At 42.8% G+C, this 26,793-nt stretch overlaps 1 protein-coding gene across 1 annotated transcript in view; it reads right to left on the bottom strand.

Annotated features, from left to right (window-relative positions):
- Window positions 1–11,028: 11,028 nt before the first annotated feature.
- The window catches only part of LOC137381425 (proprotein convertase subtilisin/kexin type 7-like), a 233,323-nt gene continuing 217,558 nt past the window's right edge, over window positions 11,029–26,793 (bottom strand). The window contains 3 exon segments of the mRNA XM_068054003.1: window positions 11,029–18,666; window positions 21,877–21,994; window positions 25,512–25,608. Coding sequence (XP_067910104.1) covers window positions 18,256–18,666; window positions 21,877–21,994; window positions 25,512–25,608 — 626 coding nt within the window. The 3' untranslated portion in view covers window positions 11,029–18,255.

Below are 26,793 nucleotides of genomic sequence, written 5' to 3'. Positions count from 1 at the left end.
CTGTTGGCATCTTTATTAATCAGAGGCTGTAAGTGTCTTGCTATATAGAAATGTTCCCTTTTTGTTTACTTAAAAAAAAAATTCTTGATGTGGGCAACATGAGCAAGGTCATTTATATTGGTCACCTCAATAGTGGAGTGTGGAGAAGGACTTGCAGCATTAGAGAGAGGCACTTAATGCCAATCCCAGCTAGCAGACTTCACTAAAGAAAATAACTGGCTTTCAGACCTCCTTTCATGACCTCCCAAAGCTCCCACAGCCAATGAAGTAAGTTTTGAAATCAGGAAATGCAGTTCATTTGCTTACAGTAGCATTCCACAACTAGCAATAAGATTATGACCTGCTCATCTCACTCAAACAAGCTTGATTGGAGGGATAAGTATTGGCCAAGACAGTAGGGAGAATGCCCCTGCTTCTCATCCAATGAATTGCATCCTCCTGAGAGAAGACACAGGAACAGTTGTGATATCACATCTGAATTATGACACTTCTGACAGTGCAGCACTTCCTCTGTGTTGCACTGGAGTGTTAGTCTAGGTATCTTTTCTGCTCAAATGTTTAGAGTGAGACTTAAACCCTTGACCTTCTGACATGGAGGTGAGCAAACAGCCACTGAGCAAAGGCAGACAACAAGTAAACTGCATTAAACAAAAAATCAGCCTTTAAGGAAAAAAAGGAAACTTTTTTTGTAAATCCACACAAAAAGATTTGTCTAGGTTTATAAACATACAAGTTGGTAATTATTATCAGTCAACTGTTAATCAACCTTCCCTTCTCCAGCATGAAACACTCAATACTGGAGTATACAGAATAAATTAGAGTGGCTGAACTCGACACCTGCCCTCTGAAAACCATTCTCGTTTATACATATTTTGCCTACATTCAAGTTCCATGTCCTCTAAGACCTCCTGATGTATCCATTCCCGAAGCCTTTGAAAACAGCATGTTAACAGCAGTTGTAGTAATTTACTCAAGCTAGTACCCCCCACCCCCCCACCCCCCACAAATGATTCTAAGATTTCATGACCTAACTTCTTATTGATAAAAAGGCTTTATTAGCTGTTATCCTTCTATAATGTTTAAGGTAATAAAGATAGCTAGAACAATATAGAAGGATAACAGCTAATAAAGCCTTTTTATCAATAAGATTAAGAAGTTAGGTCATGAAATCTTAGAATCATTTGGCGGGGGGGGTACTAGCTTGAGTAAATTACTACAACTACTGTTCACATGCTGTTTTCAAAGGCTTTAATAAGTCACACCTTTAATCGTTTGTGGCTGACTCCATTTCCTTGCATGTTTCATGTATATAAGCAAGACTTCAGAAGACGAGCGATGATTTCTTTTCATGACGTTTCAAAGTCATCCTGTTTATCTTGGAAAGTCTATTGCTCCACAATACATGGAAGTTATTTTTAAACCTGAACTCCCAACAGCAGTGAGAGGAAACTTAAAGTCACTGACTTGAGCAGAAAAGTCTAAATCAATATTCCAGTGCAGCGCCGTCAGAATTGGTGTCTTTCGGATGACGTATTGAACCGAGGCCTTGTCTGCTTTCTCAGATGGATGTAAAAGATCCCGTAACACTATTTCAAAGAAGAGCAGAGGAGTTCTCTGCAGTATTCTGGCCAATATTTACCCTCAAGCAGCAACACTAATACAGATTATCTGGTCATTACCATATTGCTGTGTGTGGGAGTTTGCCATGCATATGTTGGCTGCCATGTTTCCTACAACAGTGATTACAATTCAAGAAGTAGATCATTGGCTGTAAAGGACTTTGGGACATTCTGAGGTCGTGAAAAGTATTATATAAATGCAAGTTTTTTTTGTATTTGCCTCCTACTATGTGAAGTGGAGAGCAACTTTGACATGGAAGTAAGGGCAATGTTCAAATATCGAAGGGGAAAAGGTGCTTGTTCACCATTTATGTTCAGTCCTCATACTGCAATCGAGGCATCATCAAGTGAAAGCAATGCAGCTATTCCTCATAGAGAAGGCACAAAAAAAAGCCAGATGACCACATAACCTTCTTGCATATTTTTGATGGATATTAGCAGGTTGTGAAGTTTGGTATGAGACACTGCATGTACGTATAGCCTTATCCAAATATACTTCCACTGATTAGTGCAGATAAAGCTCTTGGGAACTGGGTAACAAAGATGTTTTATCTTCTGAACTGTTGGGATTCTTGCATTTGAACTGTTCCAGTTGAATACAGCATAGGAAGAGACATGCTGGGACCTTTGCATCATGTCTTGTGTTGGGAATGGAATGCCATTTCATTTCAGGTCCCAGTGTCAGCATCAAGCATTCCCACATTAGGTATCGAAGATCCTGGTATAAATTGAAACTCCACCCACTATGATCCAATAGTTTACCAAATTCACAGGAATATCTTCTGTTGCAGATCTGTATGGCATTTATAAATTTAATACCCCCTATCCATGTGGACATAAAAGAGTAAAAGGCAAGATAAGGGCTCATGGTGTTGGGAGTAATATATTAGCATGGATAGAGGATTGGTTAACAGACAGGAAGCAAAGAGTGAGCATAAATGGGGCATTTTCAATTTGGCAGGCAGTGAATAGTGGGATGCCGCAAGGATCCGTGCTGGGGCCTCAGCTATTGACACTCTATATTAATAACTTGGATGAAGAGACAGAGAGTAATGTATCTAAGTTTGCTGAAGATACAAAGCTCGGTGGAAAGGTAAGCCGCAGGGAGGATGTAGAGAGGCTGCAAAGAACATAAGAATGAAGAGCAGGAGTAGGCAATTCAGTCCCTCAAGCCTGCTCCGCCATTCAATACGATCATGGCTGATCTCATCTCAGCCTCAATTCCACTTTCCTGCCCATTCTTCATAACCCTTCAACCCTTTACTAATTAAAAATCTGTCTATCTCCTCCTTAAAAAGAGATATATACAGGTTAAGTGAGTGGGCAACAAGATGGCAAATGGAGTATAATGTAGGGAAGTATGAAGTTGTTCACTTTGGTCATAAAAATAGAAAAGCAGAATATTTTTTAAAAGGTGTGAAAATGGTAAGTGTTGATGTTCAGAGAGACTTGGGGGGTACTTGTACAATGAATGCACAAAGTTAACATGCTGGTGCAGCAGGCTATTAGGAAGGCAACTAGCATGTTGGCTTTTATTGCAAGGGGATTAGAGAACAGGAATAAAGAAGCCTCACTAAAATTGTACATAGCTTTGGTGAGACCGCACCTGGAATACTGTGTGCAGTTTTGGTCTCTACATTTAAGAAAGAATATACTTGCACTGGAGGCAGTGCAGCGAAGATTTACTAGATTGGTCCCTGGGATAAGGGGGTTGTCCTATGATGAGAGGCTGAGTAAATTGGGCCGAAATTCTCTGGAGTTTAGAAGAATGAGAGGTGATCTCATTGAGACATACAAGATTCCGAAAGGGCTTGATAGGGTAGAAGCTGAGAGATTGTTCCCACTGGTCAGGGAATCTAGAACATGGGGACATAGTCCCAGGATAAGGGGCCAATCATTCAGGACTGAGATGAGGAGAAATTTCTACACTCAAAGGTTTCAGAATATTTGGAATTCTCCACCCCAGAGGGTTGTGGATGCTCCATCATTGAATACATTTACGGTTGGGATAGATAGATTTTTGGTCTCGGAGGGCATCAAGTGATATGGGGAGTGGGCAGGAAAGTGGAATTTAAACCCAAGAGCAGCCATGATCCTAGTGAATGGCAGAACAGGCTCGATGGGCCATATGATTTACTTCTGCTCCTATTCCTTGTGTTCTTGTGGTCCTCAAACGAGATTGTCAATGAAAGTCCGATAATGAACAGTTCTGATTAGTGGGCTGGATAGAGAGGGTAGATGCTGAGAAAGTGTTTTCCCTGGCTGGAGAGTGTAGAACTAGGGGCATAGTCTCAGGGTAAGGGGTCGGCCATTTAGGACTGAAATGAGGAGAAATTTCTTCATTCAAAGGGTTGTGAGGTTTTAGAACTGTCTACCTCAGAAAGCTGCAGATGCCTAGTTGTTGAGTATATACAAGACTGAGACTGATAGATTTTTTGACTCTCAGGATCAAGGGATATGGGGAATCGGTGGGAAAGTGGAGTTGAGGTAGAAGATCGGCCATGATCTTATTGAATGAGGAGCCGGTTTGAGGGGCCATATTGCTTATTCCTGCTCCTATTTCATATGTTCTTATTAGACCTTGTCCCATTAGGCAATTCAGAAAGAAGTTATTGGTTTCCATTCTGGCTCAGTACTTGTAATCGCTTCATTAACATTGAGAAATGGATTTCAGCCAATTTAAAGAGCTGTTCTGATCACAAATGGCAATATAACCATGGTATTAGGGTTGTGGTAAAACCCCAGATTTCACAAAGGAGAAGGAAAAGTTATTTCTTACGAGCATAACCACCCAAAACCATAGGAATAGGCAGCCTGCTGGCCCAATCTACTTGAGTGTTTACACAAGAAAAATACTGGTACAAAGCCCAGAACAATGACTGAAGTTCAGTTTTAATTCCGGTTGGACTTTAGACTGGTTTGAGCTCATAAGCTGAAGATATGGAAACAGAGTGTCTGTGGAGCAAGGAAATTTCAGTGTCCAAATGAAAGCTATTCCATCTGTATGTAGAAAGCTTGCCCAATATGTCGTTCGGAGCATGGTGTTGTTCTCTTCATTTCATCTACATGGGAAAAGTGTGTCCTAAAGTGACTATTTTTCACTTAGTGGGAGAACAGCCATTGATTTCTGTACAAAGGTCATTCCTGGTCTTCTCCCCAATCATAGTGTTACACTATCGGTTGAAATGGCAGAAAAATATGAGTTCTGTGTTTTTCCTCACATTTATTTTTCTGTTCCAGAATACTGTATAAAGAAGTAAATTAAGACTTGCATCTCTACCGTGGCATCTCAGAAACATTTTAAAGCACTTTGTGCAGAACAAATTATTTGTAACTGGTGTGCGAGCAAACGCTGGCTAATCAGTAACATATTAAAACACTCCATTCAAATCAGTAATAAAAATAATACATCTTTGATTAAATCAATCCATTTCAAAAGCTTTCCTGAATTAATATTTGCATTTTGTGCCAGCAGTTACAATATAACATGGACGGTTTTGGGTTCAAGTCCCATGCCCAGGAGTTAGGCACACAACCTATGTTATTCTTTCAAGGCAGAAGGAGGACTGTATTACCAGAGGCATTGACTGAGATCTCAAACTGATGCCCTCACTGCCTGCTGAGGAGGATGTGAACGATCCCATCGCAGTCTTTGAAGAAGGTGTTCGGGCTGATATTCCCATCCCGATTCAACCAACAGCACCAGTCATTCATCTCATTTGCTGGGAGTGGGACAACGACAACTTGCATTTGTATAGCACCTACAACATAGTAAACATCCCAAGGTGCTTCACAGGAGTGATTAAAATTTGACACCGAGCAACGTAAGGAGATATGAGGGCAGGCAACCAAAAAATTGACTCAAAGAGGTAGGATTGAAGGAGTGTTTTAAAGGAGCAGAGAGCCAGAGACTGTAATGAGAAGCTAGAGAAATCCTAGTTAAAAAAAAAGAGAAGCCTTTAAGTCCTACATGCAGCTGAGAGGCATGAAGTTCAGTTGATTGAAGATCTCTAACAGGTTTATTATCAGCCAACAAGTATATACAGTGCAGAGCTATCTATTTACAGGACTTGCTTCTTGGTGTTACAGTTACAGAGTGAGTATGGCTGGCAGTCACATGACTGCGCCTGGTACTTGCTTCATTAGCATACTAAGACCTTAAAGGGACATCACTCTTAAAGACAACCACACAACCAAGACGGGGAGAGGTGCAGGGAGGAAATTCAGAGATTAGGGCCCAGGCTGCTAAAAGCATGGCCACCAATTATGGAATAATTAAAATATGGCATGTTCACGATGCCAGAATTAGAGGAGTGCAGAGATCTCGGAGGGCATTGCTTTGCCCTAGGTGGCTGATGTATTTGCCCTACTGCACTTCAAAAGCAATTGATTGGCTGTGAGGTGCTGAAGGATGTCCTGAGGATGTGGAAAATACTATATAAATACAAGTTCTTCTGTTAGATTTGAACTGAGCCAGCCTAACCAGAAAAAAACATGGGTTCCATCGCAAATTGTGTTGAGGTAGCTAATCTCTGCCAGTTCAGTTTTACAATTGGCCGCAGTACCCTTGGGCTAGGAGGGGAAGAATCAGCCAGCACTCCTCCTCATGACTGCTAATGATGTGAGAAAGTAATTAACGTCAGATGTGCTGAATAGTCTGCTGATGATCATTATCTAAGTTCATACATTCGGATGAGACATTAAACTGAGACCCTGTCTGTCCAGGTGGTTGTAAAATATTCCGTTACACTATTTCAAAGCACAGCCGCGGCATCCAAGACAAAGCAGCCCACTTGATTGGCACCCCATCCACCACCTTCAACATTTACTCCCTCCACCACCGGCGCACAGTGGCAGCAGTGTGTACCATCTACAAGACACACTACAACAACTCAACAAGGCTCCTTAGACAGCAACTCCCAAACCCGTGACCTCTACCACCTAGAAGGACAAGGCAGCAGACGCATGGGAACACCACCACTTGCAAGTTCCCCTCCAAGCCACACACCATCCTGACTTGGAAATATATTCCTTCACTGTCACTGGATCAAAATCCTGGAACTCCTTTTCTAACAGCACTGTGGGTGTACATACACAACATGGACTGCAACAGTTCAAGAAGGTGACTCACCTCCACCTTCTCAAGGGCAATTAGGGATGGACAATAAACACTGGCCTTACCAGCGATGCTCACATCCCAAGAACGAATATAAAAAAACTATCCCTGATGTCCTGGCCAATATCCATCCAACTAACACCACTAAAAGCAGATTATCTGGTCGTTCGCACATTGCTGTTTGTGGGAGCTTGCTGTATGCAAATTGGCTGCCGCATTTCCTAGATTACAACAGTACTTCAGAAGTACTTCACTAGCTGTGAAGTGTTTTGGGATGTCCTAAGGTTGTGAAGGTGCTACATAAATGCAAGTGTTTCATTTCGGGGTCAATGAAGGCAGCTCACACCTTTGGAATGGTGATTGATCTGAAGTGACAGCTTAGATATAGGGAATGGGCTGAGAATTGGTTAAGATGCTCAGATGGGAATGGACAAGACTCAGGCAAATAAAACATCAGTTATCAAAGATTTAAAAAAAAACAGAAAATGCTGGAAATACTCAGCAGGTCCAGCAGCACCTGTGGAGAGAAACAGAGTAATGCTTCAGGTCGTTGACCCTTCATCAGAACTGCTGTGGTATTTGCTTAAGAGGAGGTACTGTCACAAATGTGTCTTGGATCTGAAGAGAAACTGAACTGTTAAAATGTTTTGTGGCTAGTTTTGTTAAACAAAAAGAATATTAACTGGAATATAAAGCCTTCCCACCTTCTGCAGCTTCTATTATTTATTTACTAATTTTCAAGACACATTTTTAAAAAATCCCTACACTCTCCGATGAATGATAGTAAATGCGCTCAGTGCAGAACTGAGACTATTGCCTAGGAAGATCCCAATTGGTTTGCAGGGCAGTGGGGAGATGCAAATCATGCATCTCAAGTTGCTGATACAACAGATTTTGGTGTTTCAGTTTAGAATGCATTCACCAACAAGGAATTTCTGTCTGTTGGGACAAACCATTCTCAAGAGATTTTTAAAGGCTGCATTTGCCAGTACATTATTGGTGCATTTAAGGAAATGTAACAAGATGAAAACTTAAAAGAAATATTATAACTGTGATTGCTTTATTAACAATTGTGCAATACCATTTCTGACTTCACTTCCAAAAGTTATTCCTTGGCTTTTGGGAGCTTTGAGGCATGTGATAGGTGATTTGTAAATGCAAGTCTATGATATTTAGATTACTAAATTTTTCTTTAGAACTTAACCTTGTCTTAAGAGGGAAATTTTGATTCTATGTATATTGTTTTAACTTTACCTTTTTCGAACCAATCTAACTGGTATCATTTTTAACAAGCTAAGTTTTAAACCCCACTGACTCCCCAAAATAGTTTTGAGTGGCTCAAAACTGGCTTCCTTGCAAGATTCTTTAGCCAAGGTCCAACAGTCACCACTTCAATTGTGATTTTCCTGCATCGCACAGAGGATGTAACAGGAAATGCTGCAATATCAGAGGGTCCATTAAGAACATAAGAACTAGGAGCAGGAGTAGGCAATTCAGCCCCTCGAGCCTGCTCCGCCATTCAATACGATCATGGCTGATCTCATCTTAGCCTCAACTCCACTTTCCTGTCCGTTCTCCATAACCCTTCAACCCATTACTAATTAAAAATCTGTCTATCTGTCCTTAAATTTACCCAATGTCCCGGCATCCACCGCACTCTGGGGTAGTGAATTTCACAGATTCACGGCCCTTTGAGAGAAGTAATTTCTCTTCATCTCTGTTTTAAATCTGTTTTAGATCTGGGATCCTGGGCTTAATAAATACAGGCATAAAGTAGAAAAACAAGGAAGTTATGATGAACCTTTATAAAACACTAGTTTGGGCTCAGCTGGAGTATTGTGTCTAGTTCTGGGCACCTCACAATAGGAAAGATGTGAAGGCATTAGAAAGGGTGCAAAAATGTTCACAAGAATGGTTCTTGGATAGACTGGTGAAGCAGAGACTGTCCTCCTTAGAGAAGGTTGAGAGGAGATTTGAAAGAGGTGTTCAAAATCATGAGGGGTCTGGACAGATAGGGAGAACTGTTCCCCATTGACGGCACGGTCGGGAACCAGAGGACATCGATTTAAAGTGATTGGCAAAAGAACCAGAGGCGACATGAGGAAAATCTTTTTTTATGCAGTGAGTGGTTAGGATTTGGAATGCACTGGCTGAGATTGTGGTGGAGGCAGATTCAATCGTGGCTTTCAAAAGAGAACTGAATAATTCTCTGAAAAGATTTGCAGGGCTACAGGGAAAAGACAGGGGAGTGGAACTAGCTGAGTTGCTCTTGCAGACAGCTGGCATGGACATGATGGGCCGAATGGCCTCCTTCTGTGCTGCAACCATTCTGTGATTCTCCTCATTCTAAATTCTCTCTGCTTATATTATGGGGTGGATTAAGAGGTATGTAGTAACACCAAACAATGGTGCACCTGTAGCATTTTACCTTTGTTGGTGGTGGTATCTTCAACGCGAGAGGCAAGCAACAAAACTATTGAGTAGGGTGGTGATTATTGCCTTTGAAGGCATGTATTTCATTGACTTGGATGCTGTTGAGTTTCTTAAGTATTGTTGCAGCCGCACTAATCCAGGCAAGTGCAGGATAACGCATCACTCTCTTGACGTGTGCCTTGTAGGTGGTGAAGCTTTGAGGGCTAGGAGGTGAAATACTTGTCGCAAAATACCCAGGCTGAGACCTGCTCTGGTAGCCACCGCATGTACGTGGCTATTCCAGTTGAGTCTGCCAATGGTGATGCCCAGAATGCTGATGGTGAGGAATTCAATGATGGTAATGTCATTGAATATCAAGGAGAAATAGTTAAACGCTCTCTTGTTGGAGATGGCACTTGTGTGGGGCGAACGTTTATCGGAGGTGGGGGCATGAAGTATCGCGATAGGTGATGGTGGGGCGGCGGGGTGGAGGGTCTAATGCCTCATCACCAAGCAGTCTTCCTGAGGATGGGATAGGCCGACAACAGCCTTCCCGCCCAGAGGCCAACTGAGGCCTTTAAGTGGCATATTAATGGCCATTAGGGGCCTCCTCCTGCTACCACTGAAATCTTACCAGCAACGGGGGGTGGGGAGGGGCCAGGGAGAATGTCTTGTAAAATGTGGTGCCCTCCGGCGAGCTTTGTGGGGGTGGGGTGTTCCTCCTCCATGGGCAATTTGTGGCCCACAGAGAACCCCCACCAGGAACCAATTCACCCCCTGGAACCCCCCCCCCCCCCCCCCAAGACCATTCCACAGCACCCCGCTCTCTGGGGCCTTCCGGACAGTCCCTGCAACCCTGCCTCACCTACCTCTCATCCAGGATTCCACTGCTGGGCTTGGGTCCGAGGCCTCTGCAGTACTGGCAGTGGACACCACTCCCAGCGGTGCTGCCGATACTGCTGAGCTGGCAGACCTCTGTTTGGCCGGCGTCCCTTGGAGGCAGGATCCCCATCTTTAAAGGGACGGAGATCCTGTCTCCTCAAACTGATCTTTAAAAAACACTGGAGAATTGCTCCGGCTGGGGTGGAAGGGGAGGGCTCAAAAATGCACAGGCAAGGTATCCCCCGCCATTTCAGCCTTGCATTGGGAGCCCTGCCTCCAACACAACATCCAGCCCAACAAGTCGGCTAATGAACTATAACAATTCCTTAAGTTTGACCAAAATTTTGAGAGGTTTTTACACCTCTGAAACTGACTGCAACTTCAGATTTTAGTGCAAGTGCAGATTAACAGAGAAATCCGGTCACTTGCTGTTCTGCCACAGGCTGCACTGTAGACCCACCCTCAGAGGCAGCAATCAGTGACATTAGTTGATGTGGCTTTCATAGCACTGTTAGAAACCCCATAAAAAGTTATACTGTGCTCAGTGTAACTGGGGTTTTAATGGCAATGAGTAATAACTATTGCTGAACAGATCTGGCCCTGAAAAAATAATTTGAGATTTGTGGAGTGTTGTTAAATGTTATCATTAAGATTAATTACTGAATTTTTAAAAAAAAACTAAACCTTCTAAAATAATTTTTAAAAAGTTTTTTCACGATTTTTCAGCTTCTCCCTTCGTCCCATGTATATGTCCCAATTTTTATTTTCGTCTGTAAAATTTTTTTAAAAAAGTAGTGTGATTTTAGTGTTTTTCCTTTCCTGGTTGGCTGTCTGTGAGAATTCTTTGATGTAATTGGCTACAGTCCACTGCACGCCCAGAAGAGGTAAAGTTCTCACCACAGAGATTGCTAAATCTGAGTCCTACTTTGAGGTCAGTGGGGTGTCGATACAGATCTAGGTGAGATACACCTGCTCCAGTCATTGTTAGAGTCTATAAGCAAAGCTCAAGGCAGTTTATTGGAGTGCTCTTACAGACTCTGAAAAATGGAAAACCACATACTTGCATTGTTTTTAATATACATATTTTACATTTTTATTTTAAAGTGATACTTTTGCCACTGCATAAAGATCTCACAGAATGTGCCGATTTTTCGTCGATAAACTTTATTGCCTTTTGTTTCTGTCACAGTTTTGTGGCTAGCAACATACAATCAGCTGGCAATATTACAGAACCAAAGGGATAAAACTTCATTTCTTTCTGGAACTCAATTTTCAAAAAAAAAAAAGCACAAAGGACTCACAGCAAAATCACTTCTTTTACATCTGACTATCTTGCCGCACCTCCAAGTAACAAAAGCAAAGATGTAATCATCCAGAGACATCTGCATATACAAGTGAATCATGTCAAAATAAGTTATATATATATATATATATATAAAAAACACTTATTTTGTGTATATATATATATATATATATACACACACACACACACACACACACACACAAACAAGCCAAATTTCAGTCAGTATCTTTTCTCATTGATCTATATTTCATTTATTGAAAATTACAAACAAAAACTAACAGAGTTCAACTTATTAAATTTATAGGTATTTCTCCCTCTTGCCCCTCCCCCAAGAAAAATATCAATGTTAACCTGATATTGATTTTAACAAAAAACTGGCTACAACTCAGTAGTAGCTGATGGGAGCAGCAGTAATCTTCTTGTCTGCCACTCCAGTCTGCATGCCACAGTTGTGATGAATTTTGCTGGCACTCACTCTGAGCAGCCTTCCTGCGAGAGCTACCAGATGCTGCGTTTGTCAGGTTAGACGGCTTCTCTGACTGAAAGTGACGGCCAATGGAAATGTAATGGTCTTTGTTGCCTTTTCCCCTGACCCCACAGCCAAGAGATGCTCTCAGCATCATTCTGGAAAGTAGTATGAAGGAACGATAACATAAAGGAAAAAAAAAAGTGGCTCATTTCTCCAGTACAGCTGTCACTTTCCTTGAGTAAGTTAGCATTTGGTACATTTAGCACTGAAAGACACCACTGCAGAGGACTATGCTGCATAGCACTTTGAAGGTCTACTTTGCAGATCAGTCAATAAATACATTTCTTAATTATACATCACTCTGAAAACCTTGGTGTGTGTAGTACCAATAGTATCAAACTCTTGACTTTTTGTTGACATATGTATGTGCACTAATATATTGCGAGTTGAATGATTCACAACAAAGCGTCCAGCATTAGATAAAACTGTACAAAACATAGGCCATAAATGGTATTACATCTAAAAGGAATTAATGTTTGGCTTGTTAGGTTCTCCCTTTGTCCATTACAATTTTAGTGTATTTATGGTTTTGGGTTTTTAAACCATCAAACAGTACTAAGCACTCTGGTACTACAACACCACTGCTCAATGTCTAAAATTGTTTGCGTATGGAAGGGCCTGCACTCTAACTTGTAGCATGTGCAGCGAAATGCATGGTTACTCCATGAGGCTGCTGGGAAGGAAATCCCAACATACTCAATGAAAATCAAACAAATACCACGCATTAATGCATTCCACTCTCTGCTAGAGCACCAAAGGCCAAAGGCAATCCAGCACCTCTCTCCCACAATGTAGACTAGCAGCTACATGAGGACAGGAGAAAAATATCTAGGACAAACTGTATGAAAGATTTCAGCTCAACCTCTAGAAATTGGCCTACAATCCCACAAAGCTTCAGACCTATGTTCAGGTGCATCATGTAGATTTCTTCCCATTATTGTTCCGACTCTGAAATGAACATAACCTCGCTCTCCATTCCGCTTTAATGAAACTCTACATGACAAAATGGCTAAATAAAACCTGGGACATTTGAGTAACTTGGATACCTCCAAGTTTGACAAGATGAAATACTGGCCTCAAAACAGGAGAAAAGGCAAAGCCAAATACACATACACATACAAAGAGCAAAATACTGCAGATACTGGAACTTTGAAATGAGAACAGAAAGTGCTGGAAATACTCAGCAGGTCTGGCAGCATCTGCGGAGAGAGAAATGGAGTTAACATTTCAGGTTTGCGACCCTTCATCAGAACTCATTATTTTCACCATTCAAGGTTCTGATGAAGGGTCACTGACCTGAAATGCTAACTCTGCTTCTCTCTCCACAGATGCTGCCTGACCGGCTGAGTATTTCCAGCACTTTCTCATTACGCATATATGAAGGCAGGCTACAAGCCATTTTCCTTCAACATCAACGCAAGGGATGTGATGCAAGTGCCTGCAATGTCTAATTTACATTCCTATCTCCCTACTGTGACCTAAATGGGTTCTCCTCAAAGGCCAGGTAGTCTGTGGTGGGCCCATCCCATTACTATTGGTACCACTCTCTCCATCCTAAGCAATGCTGACGACTATCAGTAGAACTGGCAAGTTGTAGAGATCAGTAGTCCAGTGATGCAGGAAGTTGAGGACAACCCACTCCCGGGTTGTCAGGGTTCAGCTCCAGCTTTCATAGATCCAACCAACCATTGACATACCCATGGACAGCATACCATGGTAATGACTAGGTGCAATCAGCTAGGATAGGCCACTCTCAGCAACTCAATTCCTGGACAAATACAGATATGTGCAAAAAATTCAGAAGTACTGAAAAGACCCCAGGCAGTAATTCCTGGACAGGACAAGGAATGCTGCACAATTAGCAACACTACTCTAAGCATTCTGAAAGAAACAAATAAATACCAGGAAAAGCATTAAATCAGTGTCATAATTAGCTCAGCTTTAAAATCAAACATCTGGTACATACAATTCTACTCGGTAACAGTTTAACATGTTACAGGTATCCAGCCATTTTCCTCTAGATTTAATATGGAGTCAGCCACAAATCTAAATAGCTTAAGCACCCGATAGACCAAGTAAAGTAGAAACAATGAGTTAAACTGCACTAACACAGAGCAATGAGCACTGGGAAGAGAAAAACAGTATATTATTTTGGGGGTGGCTTTTGTACATTTTAACCTTTTCACTAAGCCTGCAGACAGGGGAGTTTTTACACAAACATGTTAACTGGACCATTTGACAAACACAAATGGTCAACCTGCTGTACATCTTCACTGTTTCCTGTTTTCTATTTCAGATTTCCATCACTCAAGGTTTTTCTCTGTAGCAATGCAATGTTTAATTTTAAAGAATGTCTTCTGATCTTACTTGCAGTATGTGGAGAAATCTACACAGGGTATCCGATCATCTACTAATCACATGACATAATTTAAAAAAGTAATTTCAAAGTGTTCTCAATTCAATTGTCTGAAGCTGATAGAAGTACAATGTATAAGCATCAGTGTATTAAGTATAGCCTTATTTTACAGTTGTTGTTTTGGTAAAAATCCTGTAATTTTCACCAGTACCCAGAGGAGACGGCATGCATAAATGTGCAATTTCTATGCAATATTTTATGGCAAAAAAAGATAACTATGATTGACATCTAACCATTGATCACCACCTGGCCATGGGCTAATTCAATGGGGTGAGCTGGTTGGTGAACTTGTCGCTTCCCCTGAACCTTACGGCTATCTGTTCTCCCACAACCCACTGAGAGCGAACAGGTAAGGTATAAAGGGGCAGCCCAAAGTTCTGTACTTCTCACCTTCTGACATAGAGCATGGTTGGCCTCCAACCCCATCCCACTCCTCCAGACTTTCCAAGGAAAACTTGCTCATTCACCCAAATGTTATCTTTTCATTTGAACGTACACATCCTTTGTTTCTCACTCATTTTCTGACCACTTCCTCCAACTCTCAACCTTTTTTGATCTCCCTGGCCCATGCACCCACTGGAGTGATTAAGCTTCTGCTTCCAACACTATAAATTGACTCGGAATCACATGACATCAAGTTGGCAATGGTAATGTGGCTGAGATAGGTAGCTCAGTAAGGATAGGGGAGGGTTACAGGTGGGAACCCATGTCCCAACATCAAATGGGGCTATATGTTGCTGCTGCAGTGTCTCACATCCCATTAAACCATTAAGTTTGCCTGAGTAATGATTAGTTTGTAGCACATCAGCGAATCACCCATTACATCTTTCTCCACAACACAAAGTTTTGCCAAATTAGCTCTACAAAAGAACTGTACCACCATTAAAACCATGGCATGACAAACATGTGAACTTCAACTCAAAACATGATGAAGGCAAATTCCGAGTACCATCTCAATATACGTAATGGCATTATCCAGTTATAAATGTCTGACTCATTGCACAGAACGTCATTGCACTGTGTATACAGTGCACCAAATATCATCTTTCTTTTTACTAAGAAGGCCGAACTCCCTCTTCTGTTAGTCATTTGGTAATTTTACTTCCTCAGGTTAATGCACTGGTTAACACATTTTCCTGTGTGTGGCATTTTCATATATTTAACATAAATGGGTTAACAACTCCACTAAAGCTGCGTGTAGAGGAATTTTATGCAAATTTATTAACCAGTGTGTTACCAGACAAAATTAAACCAATGACAAATAACTGACATTAAAATCATCAGATAGTAAAATACCTTCATCCACTCATGTCACAGAAGATTGATTGTGCAAATTCAAGTAACTCAAGGTTTCCATTAAAACCCCCTAAAAAAGCTCAAACTTAGATATATTGTCCATTTTCTGTAAAATAACAGGCAGCAGTTTGTCAGATCTACAGGTTTACAGCATGTCTTAATTTCTTCTGGATATTCTCTCACAGTTCAGGGCGTCCAGCAATCCCGATTGGCAAAGCAACAAGTACAGTTTTCAAGAAGGATGAATCAGGAATAAAGATGTGGACCCTGTAACATGGCTTTCACAGTCTGGGTCTTTATATAGCACCAGCTGTTATTTTAATCTTGGAATATTTGATATATCCAGTTTTCACAGATAGGCTAAAATGATGCATATTGAATCTGCTTAGCCCTGTGTACTAGGCTGTTGAAGATCAATGCAACAATGCTTATGAGAAAAATCACAGGCCTTAAAAACTGTAGGCAGCTTCCCCTCAAGATAGAAAACATATCCCGCGATGTATGGAAAGAAGATAAGCCAAGAATTTAAGTGCATCAATTAAATTATTTAAAATAACAGTCTCCCAGTTCAGCCTACAAATTCCACAGCGAGCCAGCCAGTTCTGGTCAAAGTTGTACAGATCAGAAAAGGATAAGCTACATTGTGATCTGTGCTGATAGGAAAAGCTCAAACTCTTTTTCCAGCCACTGGATTCAATTAATCTCACTGCTGGACTTTGTATTTCAGTCACTGCACTCCAAATTGTGCAAAACCCATTGACACATTTCAATGACATAACAGGCTGTGCAAAAGTGTCTTTCCTTTCTTTGACATCACTAGGGCATTATCCCCTCTGAAACCTGATCAGGAAACCCAAGGGACACTCCTCATTGCACGATGTTGCTCCTTTAAAGCGAATATTATCGCCCACTTAAGAGAAGATGGAATATTGTCACAACAGAACCAAAAAGATTTCCTAATAACTTTATGGCTTTAATTCACCTGCTTCCCCCAGTATCTTTATATATAGTTTCTAACAGTTTACTGTGATTTATTAATTTATTTTCCACAGTCCAATGCAGTTTATCCACTGAAAGTGCATCTAAATCAGTGTTAACTGCCAATCAGAAGAATCCATTCATGAAATGGGAGATTATTTATTTATAAAGACAGATCAGAAAAAAATAACTGCTCCTTCTTCAAATGTCCCTTTACCAGAGTGACCTGTAAATTTACCATCACTTTTCAGCAGCACTTTGAGGTATTTCAATCAATTTTCAGAACTTTCTCTCAAGGTTCTATAGTGTGGGATGGCTTATTGGCGACACACAGATGTGCCCCAGCCATCATTATAAAGTAACGCAAACTCTGATAGAAACTATAGTACTGTCTAATCATTTGGAGTATGTGTCAGCCAGTTTCTCTTTCTTTTCGGACGCAAGACAAAAACATTTGCATTAGAATCTGCTCAACATGACTGCCCTGAGGAACTTGTGCTAGCTTAGTGACCCTGCTGATGAAAGAAGCCATTTGGTTCCAAAAACATTTTGCATTTGCTACACTTAACTGTTGACCCAAGCAGCATCAAGACTGGTGCTGTCAATAAGTTCAATGTTACGTACAGGCACAAATCTTCAGAGGACGTCTTAGCCACATTTCACTTAAATGAGTCTGAACTCAAGTGATCGGGGCAGTAACCCAGCTAGCTGTCCCCTTTGTTAGCTGCCAAGATGCTGAGACTCATTCTAGCACCTTTGTTATTAGCTGAGATCAATGAACCTGATACTAACCAGGGAATGATTCCACGATCTTGGTGTCTGTGTGTGTCAGTCCCCCATGAGATAATGCATTTACCACCTGGGCAACAGGAGCAGTGGAACATTGCATGTTGCTCCATGTACAAGTGCGTACATTTAACACAAATGGTCTAATAGCTGATCACACTGTCAGAACAAAAACAGTTCTAAGTGATACACTTTAACACCAGGACAAGGTCTTTCAACCTATAAATCTGGACACCAATGAACTGTGTAGCTCTGAAAAATACGCAGATGTTGAAGTGGATATGACTTCAGCTACTCGACTATGGGTGCGTCCAATCCTGTCCTCACCCCATCTCCACACCCATGTACTTTCCAGCACTGGTCATTGTACAATAATTAAGAGCAGGAAGTCTGGATGAGCCTTCACTCTCCCTAGCCATGCAGTGTTGAAGCCAATTGTATCTATTCTAAAGCCTCCCACATCTTAAAGGCAAGTGAATCAAAATAGCAGGAAAATAACTTGACAGCAGTGGCAAACGCTACAACAATGAGGTCTGGACAGTAAACATTCTCCACTGACATTAGGGATGGCCAGGTAGACTGCAATCCAGGTAGCTGACAAGAGAGAAAAAGAAAGGGGACAGAGAGATAAAGAGAGAGAGGGGTACACACACAAGTCTGTAGGGTAAAGATCTGCTGTTGATCAGTGACAGTTCTGCAGCTGACAGTCCAGAAACACCAGGAATGCAAACATACCGTGACCCTGAGGAGGGCATTATTGTCAGGAAAAGTTGATGTGGCAGTTGCCTATCCAGGTCCAATCTGTTCATACAGGGTAGTCCTGCCCAGGTTGCTATTTCCCAATTATTAGTTCACAAAAGATTTTATACTGCTTAATTCTCGTCTGCATGACTATGTCCACAATGAATTTATTGAACATTACGTCATTTCATTGTCAAAGGAGAAAAGCAAAGGAGAGTTCTCGCTGTTCCTGTGCCCCACTCGATGGTTTGGGATCGACTGATCTCTGGTTTGTCTAGTCTCAGTTATCGTTATGGTTACATTCCGCATCTCATACTTAGAGATTAGATCTTTCTCGTCTCCCATTTTAACCAGATTGGCTTCTTCGACGTTTGACATTTGGTGATCTCCTGCCTCATTTGCGTCGACATTTTGTAGTGGGATTAATTCAGATGCATGCTTATCAGCTTCACGCAATGTTTTATATGGTCCACGGGTAGAGGTGTTGCACAGCAAGCTGAACTCAAACTCTTTCCTGGAGTAGAAAATAACTTCTAGTGTGTAATAAACGGACCAGAAGATGGTAAAACAGCCCAGCAAAAGCAGCATCTGAGAAGAGAAACAGATTTTGTATTTAATCATTTCTTACTTTCCTTCTCTTAATTTATTACCTTGGACATTTTTATTAGGTGTTTTTCTAATCTCCCAAAATGTTGAGACTTGTGCTTGGTACAGTCCCACAAGCAGGCCCTTTGTACATCCCCTAAGTGCCCATTCCTCTTGTTTGAGTATAGGGAAGGAGTGACTGCTCAGGGGCGTTTGAGGAGGCTACTCAACTAGATAAGAAAAAAAAAAGGTAAGGTTAGATAGGTACTGAAGGATAAAGGGTTATGGGAACAAGGTGGGCACTTGGGTGCAGGACAAACAACAACTCAAACTGGTCGAGTTGAACATCTCATTTCCTTGTTGTAATCTCTACATAATCCCACACAAGGCTGGCCCTGCCTTAACCCAAAGCTCACAAACCTGCACTTTTCAGTAGTGTTACTGGATAGCGATTGAAACTTGAACCTTGCATACTTTTGCACTTTCCCTAGATCAGGGCACTGAAGCCAAATGGGGCTCTCCTACAAATAACTGAGTCTTCCGTGTTAGATACTTGCCCTAGAGGGAGTGCAACGAAGGTTCACTAGACTAGTTTCTGGCTTGAGGGGATTGTCCGATGAGGAGAGATTAAGTAGACAATGTCTATATTCCCAGGACTTTACATGAAATAAGAGGTGATCTAATTGAAACATATAAAATTCTTAAGGGGCTCGACAAGCTGAGAAAATGCTTCCCCTGGCTGGGGATTCCAGAACACGGGGGGGTGGGGGGTCACAGTCCCAGCACAAGGGGTCGGCCATTTAGGACTGCGATGAGGAGAAATTTCTTCACTCAGAGGAGCTGTGAATCTTTGGAATTCTCTACCCGAGAGAGCTCGGGATGCTCAGTCATTGAATTCAAGATAGAGGTTGATAGAGTTTTGGGTGCTAAGGGAATTGAGGACTATGGGGAAAGTGCAGGAAGGTGGAGTTGAAGTGGAAGATTAGCCATGATTCTGTTGAATGGCGGATCAGACTCGAAGGGCTAAATGGCCTACTCCAGCTCTTATTTCTTACGTTCTTATAATATTTCTGACGATTCCTTGCAAAGTAGCCATTGGAAGACAGCACTGAGAGGTGCAAGTGAACACAAAGCTCTTTTCATCTCTGTTAATTTAAAGCAGGTTTCTGTCCAGAGACCAAACTCTCCTCTCCAAAGTATAAACAGGAAGTTCTGGAAACAGACAATGGGTTAATCAGCATCTGGAAAAAGGAAAGAGCCTCATGTTTCAGCTGTAATCAGCTCGGTTCTGATATGTGGTCCTTCCTGAAACAGTAACCTTTCCCTTTCAGGTGCTGACTGACCAGAGAGCCCTTTCCAGCATCTTCTGAATTTAATTAGTATTCACAGATTTGAGAGTTTCATTTCTAGTATTTTTCACTAAATTCCAAAGACCAAATGCAGATTTCTTTCTTTTTATTTGTTCTTGGGATGTGAGCATTGCTGGCAAGACTAGCATTTATTGCCTTTCCCTAAGCAGGTGGTGGTGAACTACCTACAACTGAATGGCTTGCCGGGCTATTTCAGAGGGCAGTTAAGAGTAAACCACATTGGTGTGGGTCTGAAGTCACATGTAGGCCAGACCGGGTAAGGATGGCAGATTTCCATCCCTACAGGGGATTAATGAACCAGATGGGTTTTTACGACAGTCGGCAGTTTCATGATCATTATTAATGAGACTAGCATTTTATTCCAGATTTATCAATCAGTTTAAATCCCTCCAGCAGGCGTGGTGGGATTTTAACACATGTCTCTACAGAATTAGTCTGGATTACTAGTCCAGTAACATTACCACTATGCTACCATTACCCCCCACTTATTCTAATATGACATGATGTGTTGCTGAGGTACATATTTGACAAAAAGGTCCTTACCTCTGCTATTGGCAGGATTGAAATCAGAAATTTAATGTCTCAGGAATCAGCACAAAACTGATCCCATTGCTCAACTGTACGACTTAAAGGTCCTCTTCAAGCCCTACAACTTCACGGCAACTTCTCCAAATTGTCTGTTCCTTTGACTCTGGCCCGGTTTAACCCCTTCCTCCACCTCATTAATGGCAACTGTGTCTTCAGCCACAAAGGTCCTACACTCTGGAATCCCTTCCTTAAGCCTCTCCTCTGTTCGACCACACCCTTTCTTCAAGGCCCTTCTTAAAACCCATCTTTTAAACCATGCTCATAGTCACTTCTCCTAATATCTCCTTTAGCCGAACATCTACTTTTGATTACACCTCTGAAGTTTCTTGGGACATTTTTCTATATTAAAGGCGCTATAAAAATGTACATTGTGGTTGATGAAACATCAGCTCATTCTCTCTCTCTCAGAATCTACCTCTCTTTCCATTGCCCCTCGCTCTAACCTGATAACTCCTTCTATCCCCTTCTCGATGTCACCTCACATCTGCCAGTGCTCAGTTAAAAACTTCAATCACTGGGAGATGGTTCTAGAAAATGACACAATTACCACTGAAGTTACTCTGTAAGAACAATGATAAAGCTCCAATGACCCACAAACACATTGGTAACTGGCTAACGGTGTCAGCATCATCTACAATTGCAATGCACACCCTGTTTATGAGCTTAAGTAGAAAGTCTTATGTATGGATTGTGGTAGTGTCAATCACTTGTAGATTGCACATCGAATTCACCTCCATGCTCACGACAGACAAATCTGGACCATTCTGAAAGATTGAGGGCCAACATCTCATCTGTGATTATTGCGAGTGTTCGCATTTCTAAATAATGGAGACGCCATCAACAGAAATGACTGGTTACTTATTGTGGCCAGTTGTTCCATTAAAAACCAGTCCAGGATGTAATACATGATTCAAGTGATATTTACTGTAAAGTACCATTCAAAGATCATTTACACAACAGAGTCACCATCAGCAACCCATCACTTTGGCTGACGTAACTCATCTGGGACCATTTTTAATGTGAAATCTGACTCCAAAGTAACTGGAGGAGCAGGAAGGAAGAACTATGTCACTGCCCATGTGGAGAAAGATTAAGAGATACGGTTCCTCCAGCTCCACAACTGATTCTATTAGCCTCCTGAAATCTGGCATTTTGTAAACAGCACAAAAATATCCCTTTAATAACAGTTAAACAATACACATCCACATCAGTTTTTATAGATGCTTAACAGAATCTGTACTATGATAAATGTTACCTTCAGTGTATTTGGTGTCATGTAATTCAATTCCTGATCAGAAATCTCAAATCCAGGGGGACAGGGCAATGAGAAACTGTCATTCAGGAACTGTCCGCTCATGGCGTCTTCAACAACCCTTTGGAAGTCAAAGGAACATAAGGTTAAAAGACAACAATCTACTCAACTATTCAATCTTTCGGGCTCAGCAGTGCTGTGGAGCAGGGCTTTCCCAAGAAATGAGCTCCCAGTTAAAGGCCGGCTCGGGTCTGCAAATGAAACTCGACCCGAGCCGGACAGAACCACATCTGACCACGAGCCCGACCCGGCCCGAGTCCATTCATTTTTTCCCCACGTCCGACCTGACCATCAGTTAACTTACCTTACACTTTTCACTTTGTTGCTTATCTGCACAAGCTTAAAATTACTGTAACAAAACCACCTTTCGAGTCCAAAAAGTATATTAACATTGGAGCCACTTACCGCAGGTGGTGATAGAGCGTGACTTACCCGGCCCGTCCCGAGCCGAGCCCGAATGCCGGACCCGGAAGTGCGACCCGACCTGAACCAAACCAGACACATGTCGTTGGGTCCCGTCGGGTTCGGGTCGGGTAGCCGGCCTTTACTCCCAGTGGTACAGCATAATAGGAAAATAGGGGGCTGGAACTTGTTCTCGGCCAGACGTCCGGTTCCATGGTGAGGGTGGCGGAGCGGAGAATCGGAGCAGCAGCGGCACGCCACAGAACCCAATGCCGGGATTGCCAGGCCCGAGCTTCCCGGCAGTGGGGAAGCTCCGTGGCGACGCCTCTGCCACTCTGCGACGGGACCAGAGTTTGCACATTTAAATTACATGCTTGCATTAATTTAAAATCTAACCTGCAGTGATCTTACCTTCAGTTCCCGATCTCCAGTGTGACGGGTGGCACTCACGCTTTCATCTTCCCGTCCAGGAAAAGCCTGCGCCACGGAGGTGGGGAAGGGGTCAACTCTGCATTACGTTGTGTATGCGGGGGTAGGGGTAATTCTGAATTATGTTGTGTATATGGGGGTCGGGGCAACTCTGCACTAGAGCTTGGCAACCTGACCCGAACCCGGCGGGAGCAGACGACTTGTGTCGGGTTCAGGTCAGGTCGGGTCTCTCTTCCGGGTCCAAAATTCAGGGTCGGGTCGGGCTGGACGTGGACAGAGATCAGGACAAACAGAAATCAGAGGTGAGAAGAGTGGGGTGGGAGAGAGTGGGGGGGGTGGTGGTGGAAAGGAGGGGAAAGAAACAGCTACAAGTTCCGACATAAAGCACCTGAGTGAATTTAACCCAACCCCTTACACTCTGAAATCTATCAAGTCCGGGAGAAACCGACAAGCCCGGGAGAAACCGACAAGCCCGGGAGAAACCGACAAGCCCAGGGAAGATACCAGTAACTGCAGTAAGTACAGAAACATCAACTGAGCTCTTGCTTTAATTTATACTTGGCCCAAGGATTTAAAAATTATCTGGGAATAGGGAGATTAAACTTCCCAACCTGAGTTCTCCACGGAGATTTTTTTTTTTTGTTAATAACATCGGAACTTGATACAGTTCAGAAGTTTGTTTGTTACATTGCATGATTTGCTGAAGTGGATACTTCTTTTCCCATGAGTGCTCAGGGTCGTGGCGCCTTCGCCTGTTTGAAATCAGTGTTTGTTGATTTTTTTTTTTAAAACTTTATATGGTGTTAATTGAACACGGGTACATCAACAACTGGCAACTGTACTCGATCACTGGTCTAAAGCCTGGCTACCTGACCAAACCCGAATACATGTGTCGGGTTCGGGTCGGTTTGGGTTTTAATTTTATACCCGAGCCAAGCTTTACTCTGCACTATGTTGTGCACATGGGGGAGGGGGGGGGGGGTGGGGGGGGCGTGGCGGTAGGGGGTCACCTCTGTTATATTGTGCTATTTGTAGGGCTGGCGGCCTTTTAAAAATGGCGCCAGCACCTGCTCCTTCAACAGGTGATGCCGTGAACAACGTCGCTAAGGTCGTCCCTGTCATGTGATATGGGGTGGGGGGGGGGGGGTGGCGTGTTGACTGCTGTGCTTATGTAGTGCCCACCAGATGCAAGATCGAGGCAGGGCGGGACCCCATGCATGGCAGCCGCCATCTTCTCCACCCACCCACTGCTCCTAGCGGCAGGGGAACAAGATCCAGCCAATGGCTTTTATCTTGCTCAGATAGTCGGCGAAGATGGAAGATTTATTTTATTCATTCATGGGATATGGGCATCGCTGGCTAGGCCAGCATTGACGGCACACCTCAAATTGATTTGAGCTGGTGATGGTGAGCCTTGTTCTTGAAGTGTTGCGGTACAAGAGGTGAAGGTACCCCAACAGTGCTGTTAGTACTCCCACAGAGCTATTACCAGGTGTACAAGGATACACTGTATATTTTATGGATAAGCATTGATTCGTCTTTTCTTGCCCCTATTGCATGTTCCCACTTGAATTCAACTCATCATGGTTGGATGTGGACTCTACCTACAGCTTTTTTTTTTATTTGGTCATGGGATGTGGGCATCACTGGCTAAGCCAACATTTATTGCCCATCCCTAATTGCCCTCGAGAAGGTGGTGGTGAGCTGTCTTCTTGAACTGCTGCAGTCCGCGTGGGGTAGGTACACCCACAATGTTGTTAGGAAGGGAGTTCCAGGATTTTGACCCAGTGACAGTGAAGGAACGGCGATGTAGTTCCAAGTCAGGATGGAGTGCGACTTGGAAGGGAACTTGAAGGTGGTGGTGTTCCCATGCATCTGCTGTCCTTGTCCTTCTAGGTGGTGAAGGTTGTAGGTTTGGAAGGTGCTGTCTAAGGAGCTTTGGTGAGTTGCTGCAGTGCATCTTGTAGATGGTTCACACTGCTGTCACTACGTATCGGTGGCGGAGTGAGTGAATGTTTGTGGATGGGATGCCAATCAAGTGGGCTGCTTTGTCCTGGATGGTGTCAAGCTTCTTGTGTGTTGTTGGAGCTGCACCCATCCAGGCAAGTGGAGAGTATTCCAACACACTCCTGACTTGTGCCTTGTAGATGGTGGACAGGCTTTGGGGAGTCAGGAGGTGAGTTATTCGCCGCAGGATTCCTAGCCTCTGACCTGCTCTTGGAGCCATGGTATTTATATGGCTACTGCCGTTCAGTTTCTGGTCAATGGAATCCCAGGATGTTGATAGTGGGGGATTCAGCGATGGTAATGCCACTGAATGTCAAAGGGAGATGGTTAGATTCTCTCTTGTTGGAGGTGGTACTGCCTGGCACGAATGTTACTTGCCACTTATCAGCCCAAGCCTAGATATTGTCCAGGTCTTGCTGCATTTCTACACGGACTGCTTCAGTATCTGAGGAGTGACCCAAATAACTTGCTGATCTCGAATTGCATCTTTGAGGAGGAAAAAGACAAGGTCTTTGGTGACCAAAAACATAGTCAAAAGTTATGCATTTTAAGAGACTCTTAAAAAACAACTCAGGTTTCTTTTGCCCAATTAGTGGGTGCCTGGCTCAAAAATATGACTGATAAAGAAGTTCTATGCTGTTCTCTTCCCTCCCTCCGCCAACATGGCTGGGGAGCAGAGAGAGACGTGGAGATTCTGGGAAGAAAATGAAAACTGTGTGAACATACACAATGGTGTTTACCTCTGTCGTTGCTTGACATCTTCAAATGACCAGGAAGAGCCGTATAGCGTGAGTTGCCATTGTTTGAGGAAGCCACTCTTCCGCTGAGGGTTCTCACCTGAGCAGAGAGAAAGATGATGAGAACTGTGATACCCTTTTTTTCCTTATATAAACAAATTGGGAGAAAAAAATGCAACTACTTCTGCTCAATCAGCACATTTCAGGAACAAATCAGAACCTAAAGACATACTTCAGCGATTGCACATTGAGGTATTAATCACATGAACGGAGTTATGGGTTAAAGATTTTATTAAAGACAATCAACTAGAGAGGTATTTTGTCAGTTTTGATCTAAGGTCTCTGACATGTTTACTGATCTCAGTCTGGATGGTGACAGAGGCACCAAAATTAGCCTCAGTGCCCTCTGACCCTCTGAGAACACTTCATTCCTCCAATCCTTGCCTCTTTCACCCCTCCATTAGTAGCCATGACTTCGCCTGTATAGGCCCGAAACGTCTCTGCCTCTCGTTCCTGCGTTAAGATGCCCTTTAAAACCTACTACTTTGATCAAAGTTTGGGTCATCTCTCCTAATATCTCCTTATGTGGCTCGGTGTCCAAGTTTATCTGATAATTCTCCTGCGAAGTGCCTTTGGATATTTTACTAAAGGCACTATATAAATGCAGGTTGTTGTTGGGATAGGAAGGTGCAGGATGAATGTCATCGGAATTCTTGCACCGGACTGCTATCCAATGGCCCTGCTGGAAAGTTTGCATCGCTTGTGACGTCAAGTGAGATCTCGGAACAGATTCAGACGTGACACCTATCACAGTGGAATACTGTACTCTGGCAACACACACTGTCTCACCTTACACCTTTCAGGAAAGGCCATTTAGATTAGGAATTGGAAGGGGAACTGCCACTGAGAAATGTATACAGGGCAGGAGCTGAAAGCTTCATGACAGGAAGGCAGAAAATCGTTTTTTGAAAAAGAAACAATTCTTTGGAAGCAGCGCTCGAGTGATGAGCGAGGCGAGTTTGTACTTGAGTAGTCGCATGTAGCGAGTGCTTGGCCTCAACGGGCTGTCTGTGTGAATTGTGAAGCAACAACCAGTTGTTTCCCCCAAGTGGGCGATGTAGACATTGCCCATTCTTGCAAATTCAACTAATAACGCTAAATCAGAGACGATAAATACGCTTGGCTACCAGAAATCTAAGGGTAAGCAAAGGCAGGCGGATGGAGTTAGGATATAGTTCAGCCATGATCTGACCGAATGGTGGAACAGGCTTGAGGGGCTGAATGG

The sequence above is a fragment of the Heterodontus francisci genome, chromosome 22 (genome assembly GCF_036365525.1).
Source record: "Heterodontus francisci isolate sHetFra1 chromosome 22, sHetFra1.hap1, whole genome shotgun sequence".
In the NCBI taxonomy this organism is placed as follows: domain Eukaryota; kingdom Metazoa; phylum Chordata; class Chondrichthyes; order Heterodontiformes; family Heterodontidae; genus Heterodontus; species Heterodontus francisci.
The sequence above is the reverse complement of the archived record's forward strand: the minus strand, read 5'-3'. Positions and strand labels throughout refer to the sequence as shown.